General features: G+C 42.4%; 1 protein-coding gene across 3 annotated transcripts in view; it reads left to right on the top strand.

Annotated features, from left to right (window-relative positions):
* CCDC183 (coiled-coil domain containing 183) overlaps positions 1 to 13,002 on the top strand; it is a 20,063-nt gene extending 7,061 nt beyond the window's left edge. For 2 of the 3 annotated variants that reach the window (XM_054998191.1, XM_054998193.1), the window contains exons 3-15: positions 916 to 1,037; positions 4,088 to 4,165; positions 5,368 to 5,535; positions 7,365 to 7,469; positions 7,961 to 8,083; positions 8,621 to 8,749; positions 9,091 to 9,151; positions 9,549 to 9,649; positions 10,382 to 10,542; positions 10,783 to 10,948; positions 11,461 to 11,589; positions 11,997 to 12,093; positions 12,869 to 13,002. In XM_054998191.1, coding sequence (XP_054854166.1) covers positions 916 to 1,037; positions 4,088 to 4,165; positions 5,368 to 5,535; positions 7,365 to 7,469; positions 7,961 to 8,083; positions 8,621 to 8,749; positions 9,091 to 9,151; positions 9,549 to 9,649; positions 10,382 to 10,542; positions 10,783 to 10,948; positions 11,461 to 11,589; positions 11,997 to 12,093; positions 12,869 to 13,002 — 1,574 coding nt within the window. The remainder of the gene's footprint in view (positions 1 to 915; positions 1,038 to 4,087; positions 4,166 to 5,367; positions 5,536 to 7,364; positions 7,470 to 7,960; positions 8,084 to 8,620; positions 8,750 to 9,090; positions 9,152 to 9,548; positions 9,650 to 10,381; positions 10,543 to 10,782; positions 10,949 to 11,460; positions 11,590 to 11,996; positions 12,094 to 12,868) is intronic. The other variant, XM_054998192.1, reaches the window with a different exon arrangement.

Here is a 13,002-nt window from a genome sequence, read left to right as displayed (position 1 = left end):
GCTTTGTTCGGCCACAAAAACACCAAGGACTGCTGACAGAAGAAAAAGAATTTGTGAGGCTTGGTAGTTATATAGAATATACTGGAATCGCCCAGAGTTGCTGTGCTTGGACTGAATGGCTGTCTGTCCTTTGCAAATGTGGCCCCAGGGTAGAATTTATCCTGCTTCTGCAATGCTTGCTGTATGTATAACTTTGGAGAAGTTATTTTGAGCTTCGATGCTGTGTTGGTTGTTACTGAGGGGCACGAAGTTATAAACCTGGGTGTCCTTGTCCATACATTACCACAGACTCTCTATGGGTATCCTTAGACAAGCCCCCCCACCAACTGTCACCCCCTTAGCTGCAAGAGCATGATGATACTGACCTACCCTCTTGGGCTGTTGTAACAGTTGCTAAGCAAATGTCTATGAAGGCTCCTCCACAAATTGGCCTGGTGTTGCCACTACTTTCTTTAAAACACTGTATAACTCTGTCCTGAATGTCTGAACCTTTTCATGCTATCTAATGTTAATTGGCTCCATCTGGCATTTTCCTGCTGTTTGCACTGCATCATTTATTTTCAGTCTCTTTCTTCTTTATTATTTACTTCATTTATACCCCGCCTTTCTCCACAATGGGGATCTCAACTGGCTTCTGTTCTTCCTCTCTCTTCCATTTTACCTTCACAATAACCCTGTGAAGCAGCTTAAGCTGAGTGTGTGATTGGCCCATGGCTACCCAGCAAGTTTCCAACGCATTCTGAGGACTCAAACCCGGATCTCCCAGATCCTAGCCCAGCACTCTGATCACTACCCCATTCTTTCTTATTGTTTTTGTATGGTTGGAGTTGTCAGTAAAATGATGCTCAAAAGTTCTAAGAAATTCTAATGGTTGTGCCTATTTGTACTCACATCCACCACTTTATTTCCTACCAGAGCAAGGGAAGAAACTCTTTGCCCAGTCGACCAAGGATACTCTTAGTAAGAACAGGGATCTGATCAACTTCCTGCTTGCAAGTGTGCGGGATGGAATGCATGAGCTGAACTTTGCAACCAAGGTAAGGGCGTTTGGCCTCCTGCACAGCTGCCCTGGTAGGTGGTACAGAGATCGAGCTGTGATCTAGGAGGTGCTCCCCCTTCAAATCTCATCAAAGCCACACACTCATTTAGGCAAATTAGTTTCTTCCCTCAGATCCCATTAGGGCAATAACAACAACAATAATAATAATGGCCTTCCTTGCAGAACTTTTGTAAGAAATGCTCCAATGATATATATGAAGTGCTTTGAGCACCAAAAGTGCTATACAATTGTTTGATATTACTTTTTTCAACAGGTACTTTCCTTATTCCAAGACACGGACAGAACCAAAGTAATCTGTCCATTTTGTTGGACCCAACCTGGTAATGTGGATACATAACTGGTCGTTCCATAGGAGGTCTCTGGATTGAGCTCAGTTATTCCTTTAGGGTTGTCAGCTTTAAAGAGCTGCTAAACAGGCATACATTTAGTAGGTGTAGAGTTGCTGGTATGAAGATGTAGAACTGGGGGAAACTGTGTGGTTGTTTTTTGTCTCACCCTGCACTTTTGTCCCTTACTTAGTTTAAGTAGGAAATTCTAAAATGTTCATAGAAAAAAAATAAGTGGTGTCCCATGGCACAGAGTGGTAAGCTGCAGTACTGCAGCCCAAGCTCTGCTCATAACCTGAGTTCAGTCCTGGCAGAAGCCGGGTTCCAGTAGCCGGCTCAAGGTTGACCCAGTCTTCCATCCTTCTGAGGTCCGTAAAATGAGTACCCAGTTTCCTGGGGGTAAGGTGTAGATGACTGGGGAAGGCAATGGCAAACCATAACAAAAACTCTGCCAAGAAAATGTTGTGATGCGATGTCCCCCCATGGGTCAGTAATGACTCAATGTTTGCACACGGGACTACCTTTACCTTTAATACCATATGTGTGCTTGCACAAAAGTGAACACAGTCTTAATTGCAGTTTAACAAATCCCTAAAGTACTTTGTATGTAAGCTGACTCTGTTTTTAGCTGCTTTGAATCTCTATCAGGAGAAAGGCAGAATAATTTTTTTTCTCTCTTTCAATTCTTTATTTCAGAATAAATACTAAAAAAAAATTTGACAAAAAGGGGAAAAGGTATACATTGAGAAAACAGTATTCCACATATTTACATATCAAAATAAAACCTGCTTGTCATATTATGAATTAAATTAATCTTGCACAAAAGTTCTATTCTATGCGACAGCTCCATCAGTTGTAGATATATTTTACTAACATTTTAAATTAATTAATAATCTAATTAATTAATCTAATCAAAACCAAACTAAACTAATTAATTAACTAATAACAAAAACTATATTTACAAAATAAAACAGTAACAGCAAACAAAAAGGACACCAAACAGCATTTTTTTAAAAAATATTTTCTTTTAATAAAATCTAGCATATTGGTAAGATCAGCAGCAGAAAATCAGTAACTCAGCCAACTGATCAGAGGCCACCAGATCAAAAAAGAAAAGGGAAATAATAGTAAAATCTTATTCTGCTCTTGCAGGTGGAGGAGGAGATATTTATACCCTTCACTCCAAGCACATGGCCAGCTTTCAGTTATGATTGTTAAAACACTAAAAACAGTGTCTGAGGTCCACAAGTATTCAAGCATGAAACCCAGAGCTATAAAATCAGCAGTGAAACAGTATTAAAATCCCACCACAGCCATGACCTCCTATGGAACTACCAGTTATGTATCCACATTACCAGGTTGGGTTCAACAAAATGGACAGGTTACTTTGGTTCTGTTATTGCTCCATCAGGCTTGATGGGCCGCTCTCCAGCACCACGGAGAGCAGCCAAGGGGGCCATTCTAGCTTTGGGGCTGTGCCAGGACCTTGGATAAGACCCTTTGGTACCTGTGTCTTGCCTCTGGGCTTAGGCCTGAATTAAATGTGCTTCCAAGTAGAATTAAATAAACAAACAGCCACCACATTCAACTTTATGATTTTTGACTGTTCACCTTATGGGATATTAAGAGAGAATAGAGAATTCACAGTTTTAGTATGGTGGATCTGTAACCGCCACAGAAGAGGTCTTCGGACTAAACAACAGGTACCTCTGCTGGCCCTGATTGTCGGGTGGACGGGCTACATCCCCAGGGGCGTCCCGACTTTCTCTGCACCACCTGTAAAAGAACAGATAAGAAATTAACAATCAACATACGGACTTGACGGTTACTTACCTTGGAGACTTACCTGTGGGATGTTCTTCTCTTGTGGACTTTACTGTTGCAAATTGCTTTGACCATAAGGACTACGTACTTTGTTAGTTCACAACAGCGGCTTGAGTTGTTGCCACGTTTACTTCATTGTTCATTATTATATTTTGAATTCATTCAGGTTTCTTTATTGTGTTGTGGTCACATTTTTCATTGTGCCAAAGTAAATTTCATTACAATCATTGAATTAATTTCTTATTGCATATTATATTTAGTTTCCTTCACGTGTAGTATTCTACTTGTTTATAAATAAGTAGAATTAAACAGCAGACAGGAAGGATCCTGGTCCAGAGTGCTGGTCATAGTAGTGGGGTCGGGGAATGAAGGGAAGCTTAACTCCCTTAACTAGCTGTGCCATTTTCCAGAACTTCTTTAACACGGAGCTGCCATTTGATCTTTTGAAGGAAACATCCAAGTTGCCAGAGTTTCCCCCTGTGTCTTTACCTACAAGGGACTAATAGAAACTTGGGGAGAGGGGGTTGGAAGTTAGGTAAATGGCATGGGAGAATGAATGGTTCACGCATGCACACACACCCTTTTCCACGTCATGGTTTACCAGAATGGGGCCCCCTGCAGCTCCTGTTTATTTAAAAAAATGCATCGGAGATGCAGACCTTCCAGCATCTCATCAGGTTTGACCCCAGGTGCCTAATTTAAAGCAGGCAGCCTTACTTGATGGTGCCTCTTAGCTTTCCAAGAGCTAAGATGGGATAAAATAGCTAGCTGCCTCCCAGTTGTGAGAACGTGTATGCCTGAATAATTCTTTGCACTAGCCAGAACTGTGGACCCTTTTCAGGCATGAAATTTTTCCTTCTGTTCCCTCCCCTCATAGTATGACCAAGTGACAATCAACCGGGCCTGCCGAGATCGGAAGCACCTCAAGATATTTTTGTCCAAGGAAACCATGGAGGTGAGAGATATGTTGGGGAGCTGCAGCAGTTTGAGTGTCAGGCCAGCATCGGGAAGACACGGGTCGAAATCCCTACTCAGCTGTGAAGCTCACTGGTGATCTCGTTTTCTTTCTGCCTAACCAAACTCTGTTGTGAGGACAAAATAAAGGAGCAGTGATCAGAGAGGCCACCCTGAATTTCTTGAAGGAAGGGTTTGAAGAGAGTTTTTGTATAGACTGATAGGTAACCTGTAAATCCATGAAGCGAAGGAGAGAATTGGGGCAGCGTAACCACCTCAATTCATTGCTCAACATGGAATCCTCCCTTGCTCAAGTTGTCAACCCTTCTCTGGGCTGCCCAATCTTAAGTCCCACCCAGAGACTTTTCAGTGCTAGCTGTTTTGTTCTGGTGATCCCAGTTCTACCCAGACAGGGAGACAGATATTTCTGGACTATCATCACCCACATGCTGGTTGCTGTGTGAACAAGCAAGCTCAAGTAGAGGGGCAGCCCAAGATGGTGCTGCAGGTGTGAGTGCAACCAATCCCGTCTTGGACTGCTCCTCTGCTTGAGCCTGCCCATTCATACAATCACAAACATTGCTGGAGTCACTCTGAGTGACTGTCTATTGCAACAATGTACTAATAATTTAAAGAAAAAGTAAGTATCTAGCCCTTATGGTTGCAGAGTTCTAAGAAGAAATGTGTAGCCCCTTCTAGCTCTGCAACAAAAGGGGTAAGTAGGGTTTGTTTTTTAAGTGAAAGCTTGGTACTAGTACATTATTGTAATAGACTGTTAGTATGCTGCAGTAATATAGCTATTATTGATTTTTTTAAAAAACGCCTTGAAAAATCCCTGGGGTAGTGGTGGGGAAAGCCAGCCTAGGAACTGGGTATGGACTTGAAAAACACACCCTTTCTCATCCACACAGCATCCAAATGATTTTTGACTGTGATCTTTCAAAAAAGATCATATCAAATCTGGTTTGTTTGAAGTGGCAGAAAGGCAGGGTAAAAAAATAAAGTGAAAAAAATAAATAAAACAATGCTTAGGAATTACCCTCAGTTGTGCCCTCCACCTTCACTATAACAGCTAGTCAATACATGTGACAAGCTGCATGTAGTGAGAAAGGCAGATGCAGATGGGTGAGGGAACAAGATTGTGACATACCACTAAAATACCTGTGGTTCATACCTGTTCTTGGTCTCCTCATTCCCTGACAGAAAGCCCGAGAGCTCCTGAGCGCGTATGTCTTTGATCGGATGAATGTACATAACCTCTTGCAGTATGAAGTGAAGAAGAGGGGGGAGGTCTTACAAGAGATGCAGCTGAGATTGCAAAAACTCATGGAGTTGGAAACTCCCAGCCCAGAGATCCAGGCGCAGTTGCAGGTGAGATGGGCTATCAGCAGTGGTGAAGGTGGGAAGGGAATTGGAATGTGGTCTCTGGAAAATATTCTGGGCGTGTGCCATTAGATCTCATTACCCACTTACTTTCCTGCTATGAAAATTATGCTCATCAAGTAATTACTATACTCAAAGGCTAAGCTGTGAATCAGAAAGTCCCGGGTTCAAATCTCACCTCTGCCTTAGGCAAGGCACTGTTGGTCAGTTTCAGCCCTCTGTCTGCAGTATGAGAAATGATAAAACTGAACCTGCCAAGGATGTCTGAAAAGCTGCATGTGAGGTGCTTTGGCCCCTCTCAAGTGCTATGAATATACTTAGCATGAACAATTGTGTTGTGCAGATGAAGAGTGTGCAGATCTGTTAGGGCTGCCCGCTTGAATCGGTCGATTAATCAGCTAAAGTGTTCATGGATTAATTGGAGGGAGCCAGTTTTAATCAGCAGGGCTGTGAGTTTGGGGAATGTAGAACTTTTCAGGAGATGCCAATGTAATGCGAAAGGCTCCAGAAGAATCAGTGCAGGTTTGAGAGGGGAGGGTAGAACACATGTGGACGTAACCAGTGCCACTGTCTTCAGCACAAGCCTAAACCCATCATCACAGACTTAGGATGGCAACTAAGTCCTACACCAGCATATCCTCAAGATATGGTGGCATACATGGAGACATGCCATGCCATGCTAGTGAAAATCTGGTGCCAGCCTAGAATGGGGCAAAATCTGGAGTATGGGGTAAGACAGACCAGGACTTAGTAGTTGGCTTCCTCCAAAGCCTTCCCATCCCTGAAGCACCCACAATGCCAGCAGCAACTCTGGTGTTAAGTTTTAAAATTCCCACAGAGCCTATTGTGAGTGAAAAGAAAAGTTCTCCCTTCAGTCTCCCACCCCATCCAACCAGCCCCAGAACAACTGAGGATAACAACTAAGTGTGTAGCCAATCACAGCCCTTTCAGCACTATATAAACCGCAGGCAAGACACATATGCCACCAGGGCGCATGACATGGGAGTCTATCTTTCTGGCCCCGTCATGCCCCCTTAGAACTCACACAGGGAGATCCTGGTGCTGCCGACTGGGGTTCATCTATTCTGTAGCTGGCTTTGTGCATTTTTAAATGGAATGTTGACTGAATTACATTAATTGTCTTGATTCCATTATGTTTTATTTTCATGCAGTGCTTTGGAAAAAATCATGATAAAGATTAAGTAAAGGAAATATTCACAGCCTGTTCTACTCACAACAAATAATAGCCAATGTTGATAAAATTGTATGTTGCTTGACAGTATCTCAAAATGACAGTATTGATAATGTGCAGAGATATAGAAATGGAATTTATGAATTTTATTTATTACTGTATTTTATCCATTTGTTGTAATCCGCCCTGAGCCCGCTTGCAGGGAGGGCGGACTAGAAATTCAGTAAATCATCATCATCATCATCAACATCATCATCATCATCATCATCATCATTGATTAATCAGTTAAAGGATTCATCTCCCCAAACTCCTTTTACCAGTTAACAAATTTAAAATACTCTTATTATGGAGATCCGTTGTGGCATACTGGTTCAGGTATTGGACTAGGGCCTGGGAAGAGCCAGGTTCAGATCACTCACTCGCCCGCGAAACTTGCTGGATGACATTGGGCTTGTCTCTTTCTGTCAGCCTAACCTACCCCCTGAGGCTGTTGGGGATGATAAAAAGGAGAATAGAACAATGAAGGCTGCCCTGAGCCCTCTGAACAAAGCGCAGAATAAAAATGATGGAATGAACAGATCTTTCCAAGACTGCCCTCTGTTTTCTGGCTTTTCCTGCACTGCAGATAATCCGTCAGCTGGAGAATAACATTGAAAAAATGCATGTGAAAATTAGCACTGGACAGAATGCCAACACCTTGTACCTGAAGATGATAGATGTGCTGAGAAATGTGAGTAGGTTTTTTGCAGGGAACTCTGGGCTATTATTGGAAAGAGCAAGTTTGTGTGCCATTCTCAAAGTAGTGGTTAATCTAGACTTAGATCTGGGAAACCCAAGCTATGGGAATGTGTTTTGGTTCCCTGCTGAGTGTCTGGCTGACCACCATTGGCAACAGGAGACCAGATGAGATGGATCTTTGGTCTCATCCAGCAAAGCGATTCTGTTGTTCAAGTGGCTGTTACCTTACTGCATCTTTTAACACTGAATTCTAAACATGCACCACAAGCTTCTTCTGCCCTGAATCTACTGCCAGGCAGTTCCTCCAAGTTCAAAAGGAAAAGAAGGTGAAAGAATCTTTTGTCTTTTCTTGGGCGGGGGGGGGGGAGGGTCGGTGGGGGGAGTGTTCTCATAGCACCTCTTTGTGATGTGTTTTCATTGAGTGATTAGCGTGCATGTGTGAAATCATCCCAAGCATCATGCCACTTCTATTGTTGCCCCCAGGAAGTGGCTCAGTTGCCTTTTTTATTGGACAACCTGGAACATATGGTGGAGGTCTATGAAGGGGAACTCAATGGCATGCATCTGATGGCCATCGACAGCATGGAAGCCACAGAGATGGCCAAGGTAAAAGCCAGATTGTGTGCCATCTACAACATGGCAGCTAAAAGTGTCGGACTAGGATCTGAGAGAGCCAGGGTCGAATCCCCCCTCTGCCACCGAAACATGTGCACAAGATAAAAATGCACAAGATAAGATAGCTTTCTTTACATCTAGAATATGCAGATAATATTGGCCTGATGTGAAAGGAAGTTGAAAGGATTGCAGAGACAAAGCATGTAAAAAAATTACAGACACAATATATTGAATGTGAAATGTATTTATGTGACAATGCACTACATTTAATTGATTGATTGATTGATTGATTGATTGATTGATTGATTGATTGATTGATTGATTGATTGATTTGACAGCAGCACAACCACCACCACCATCACTACCACCTTGCACCCCATTTAGGGCAGTGAGTTGGGCTAGTGGCTCAGCTTTCAGCTCCTTGAAGGATATTATGGGTGGAACGTGATGTGGATTATAGTGATTTCTGACATGTAAGCCTCTTACCTCTTTCCCCCTCCCTCCAATCCCTTGCTGGACTGTTTGCAGGCAGAGATGGAGAATACGGAGTCTGAGTTAATTGCTGAGAAAAAGTTCAGGGAGAATTCACTCAGCAGCCAGAAGAAACAGATAGAAAGGATCCGTGCCAAGGAAGCTAGTGACAGACACAAAAAGATGGTGAGTTGTCACAGGGAAGTGTGCAGAGTGCGGCTCTGTTGAATTGAACGAGTTAATAATAAAACACTGATTAAGCTTTTTTAGCTGTGTTCCTAAATGGAGCCTCCATGTTTAGAGGCAGTGTATCCTTTTGGGCTGGACATGTTGGGCCAAGAGCAGGAGAGGCCTGTTGCTTTCACGCCCTGCTTTTTGGACTTCCTGGCGGATTTGGCTGGCTGATGGAAACTGAATGGGTGTCTATGGATTTTGGGTCTGATCCAGCTGGGCTCTTCCTGTAGTTTTGTCAGTCCCGTGTTTTTGCTTCTTTGGAATGCATAAATTCACTTTTCATAACTTTTCAGCAGGGCCGGCGTGATCTTGCTATGGAGTTTCCTTCTCTGGGAGGCTGGGAAACAGTGAGAGGTAATAATGCGGATAGAGAGCCAGGCTCCAAGGGGATCTGCATCCAAATTCCTCCTTGAGACTTCTGGTCCTTCTGGATCATAAAGATTGAGCTAGAAGTGCTGCCCCCCCCTTTTTGTTATTTTCAAGGATTAGCATGGCGCAGTGTCTGTTACAGCCCACCCTGATGTCTCTCGATATTCGGAGCCAATAGCTCCAACTGTTCTTGCTCAGCCTACCTCACAGAGTTGTTGTGAGGATAAAAATGAAGGAGAGCACTGTGTGACACCATCACTTCTTTGGAAGAAGGGTGGGACAAAACTGCAATATGAATCTTGCTCCCCAAACCTGAATTAGACCTGCCTAAAGCATCTAGAGATACATATGATTTAATTCCTGCCTCTTTGCTGCTTTTCAGGTGCAAAACTAGAAGTTTCCAAGTCTCAGGTTGAGTACCAGGGTTTGGTGACCAACGAGGTGGAAAAGATCAAGAATGCCGTCCAGTGCTCCCATCTTTGGGTATTGTAGTTCCATGGCGATTTGGCCAACTTTTGGTATGATGTTGTACATTCAGCAAAATAAAACAAGAGCCTAGTGGCATCTTAAAAGCAAAAGGTTTATTATTGGTAGATACTGACTTTGTCCACTATAGAAAGTACAGGGGCATTTATTCTCTCCATTGGACACAGGTCAGTTCTTATGCAAAAGAATAAATTGACACAAATCTGACATTAAATATTGCAATATTCAGAAACATTTAAACATTTTAATCATCCAGAGCATTCTGTTGCTGATCTAAAAATCACTATTCCCCTACAAAAGAACTTCAAAGTGAGAACCCAACATGAATTTTCTGAATTAGGACTCATCAGGAAGATCAATATTATTTGATCCATCCACCTTTTTTTCCCCCTAAGGATTTTGATTTCTCACTCATTTTAGGTGCTATCATTTTGCATGTCCTAACATTTACAGATGTTAATTAGTTCAGATACACAATAACTTTCTAATTGGGGCTACCTGGAAAAATTGGATAGAAATCTTTTAAAACAGATACCTGTTCCATAATAAAATACCCAGAAGGATGGTTGGAGCATATGCTAGTCCCCCAAAGCATCCCTAGCACTCTCCAAAAACCATTGTGCCCTAGGCTTCTATAGAGGAAGTCACAAGAATTGGACTGGTTTTGTACTAGTTCTAAGCTTTGTTGTGCAAGCACACATTTTTAATTTGGAAACCTCTCCACTCCAGGATATTGCTGGGAGATTCACAGCCCAGAAGAAATCTGAAGAGAACCTGCAGCAGCAGATTGCAGAATCTGAGAAAAAACGCAGAGATCTGAAGGCCCAGTTGAAGAAGCTGGAACTGGAGCGGGCAGAACTGAAATTCCACCAGACCCAGAACTCCATCAGGTACTTACCCATTTAAAGCTGCCTAGTGGAATAAGTAGATAGAAAGAAGATTACTACCTTTATACATGGAGGTTCCATTTAGCCATTTCAGCTACTATGGATGGATCTCTTCTCCATGAATTTGTCTAATCCCCTCTTACGTTGCCAAAGTTAGCAGCCATCATGTGGCAGTGAGTCCTACAAGTTAATTATGTTGTCCATCCAGCATGTGTATTTAGACCTTTGTGAATTACCATTCAGCTTCAATAAGCTATCCAAGGAGCTGAGAAAGAACCTGGAAAAAGAAGATGCCAGACTCCAAGAAGTACAATCCCAGGCAATCAGGCATCAGGAGCTCCTCCTCCATTTTGAGAACGGGGTTGAAAACCTTGCCATGAGGCTCTGTGGCATCACTGTTCCTGGCCAGGTGTGTGTGCTGCTGAGATCTTTGTCCTTCTGAGTCCTGCTCATCAGCCCCTGCTCGTTAGGGCTGTAATCTGACCAGATTCACTCTGCTAAAAACCCTCCTAGTATATTGTTGGAAATAACATTCATTAAATCAAAAAAGGCTCCTGTGGGCACAAATTACCTACCTATAAATGAGTCTGTGTGTTGCATCTCTGAATGATTCACTGCTCTAGCTAGACATCCTACCAACTAGTCTGGAATGGATCATTCTGCTCTTGCTCCTCATTGTGTGTGAATGACTCAATCACTCCTTCATGATACAGAGATGCAGCAGAACAAGACAGTGTGATAGGAAACTGCCCGTTATGTCTCTGTATGAATCATTGTTCTGTGCTCACTTCATTCTAATCAACCGCTGCTGGGAAACATGTGATTCTGTTTTGTCTTTCTATGAGGTTTGATTTTAGATCGTTCAAACCTTAGCATGATTTTACAGGGCTCTTCTTAAGTCCTACATTCCTGGTCTCTTAGGAAGACCTCCGAATGATCACTGGTGATATATTTGAAAAGCTGCAGTTCTGTGAAGTGAAGCTGATGCACCTGTTGAAGACATGTAGCAACATGCCAAGCGATGACTTCAGTAAAGAGGAGACCAATGAGGTATGCATTTGGAGCTCTTTCCTAAACACAATGTTCACGCAGCAGAGTCAGGTTGCCTGTTGAAAGCAAAAACTTTCCACATGCAGAAGAGCTAGATTGTGCAACCTGCATAAACTGTGCACTTAGTTTGCACACATTCATTTGCGTAACTTATTTTTGTGGCAGAAAAATGAGTTAGGCAGGTCACTGAAGCCTTATCCCATAATCCCTGAAAATTTTGCTTAGCCTACTTTCTGAGATTTCAGTGGGCACGTTTTCAAAGGTGTTCTCTCCGGAGCCATAAACACTACTAGCATTCACTGGTATGGCCCTGTGTATATGGGTATGGTACATGCATTCTCCCCTTCCCTTCCTGGATATCAATCTGATGCAAAGTAAAATCTGGTTCTAATCTCTGGTCTGCACAGACTTTTGTTCACGTCAGAAACTTTCTAGAGGAAAGTACCAGAGATGAGCATGAGAATCTGAGGATCACTTTTGAAGAGGACGAGGAAGATGTCAGAGGTATGACTGCTTTGGAGATAAAACAACTATTGGATCACTGCAATTTGGCAAATTCATTGGTTGGAACTGTTTTCTATGGTTGTCCAATCAATTTTTTAAAAAGAGCAGTTCTTTTTTCCAGGATATCAATTTCACAGTTCAGAATGTATTATTTTGAAATTGACCTACTTCTAAGGAAACTCTGGCTGGTGACAGTTCTTTTCAGAAGGGTAGCAGTGCTATAGCAAAAATAAACAGGAGTTCTGCGGCACCTTAAAGACCAACAACATTTTATTCTAGCATAAGCTTCTATGGACTAGAGCTCACTTCTTCAGATGCAAATGTGAATGTTGTTGGTAGGTGCCCTTTGGTCACCCTTGGTGTACAAAATTCGTTCCATTATCATCTAGAAACAAGCAGATATTGCAGGTTTTTTTAATACTATGAAAACCTACAAAATCTGTTTGACCAGAGGTGACAACGACTTAGGAAATGGATTGAGTGACAATGGTGCTTTTGCAATTATCTTCATTCCTCTGAGGGAAATTCTATCGTCTGTCTCTATACCTCTCCTTCTCACTCCACTCCGTCTCATTGCTTATCCTGTCTTTATCTCCTACATAATACTGAATTTTTTTTCTTGGTTGGGCTGCCTATACACAACGAAGTTTCGCTAGTTTCATACACCACTTTCAAGTGTCATAGCTCCCTTTCATTCAAGAATCTGCTTTGGTTTCAGCTTGCTATATTTCCCTTGCTTTTGGCACCAACTGGATTTTGTTCTTTCTTTCTGCAGAGGTCTTCAACTTTTCTGACATTGACCACAGTTATGTGCCCAACCGGGAAGAGCTCAAGAAGCAGGGCTTAAAACTCATTGAAGACAAGACTAAGGTCTCTAAGAAAAAGCAGAGAGGGCCCAATAAAAAATAG

This window comes from Eublepharis macularius, chromosome 14, assembly GCF_028583425.1.
Source record: "Eublepharis macularius isolate TG4126 chromosome 14, MPM_Emac_v1.0, whole genome shotgun sequence".
NCBI classification, from domain to species: Eukaryota; Metazoa; Chordata; class Lepidosauria; order Squamata; family Eublepharidae; genus Eublepharis; species Eublepharis macularius.
This window is presented reverse-complemented; position numbering and strand designations above follow the sequence as displayed.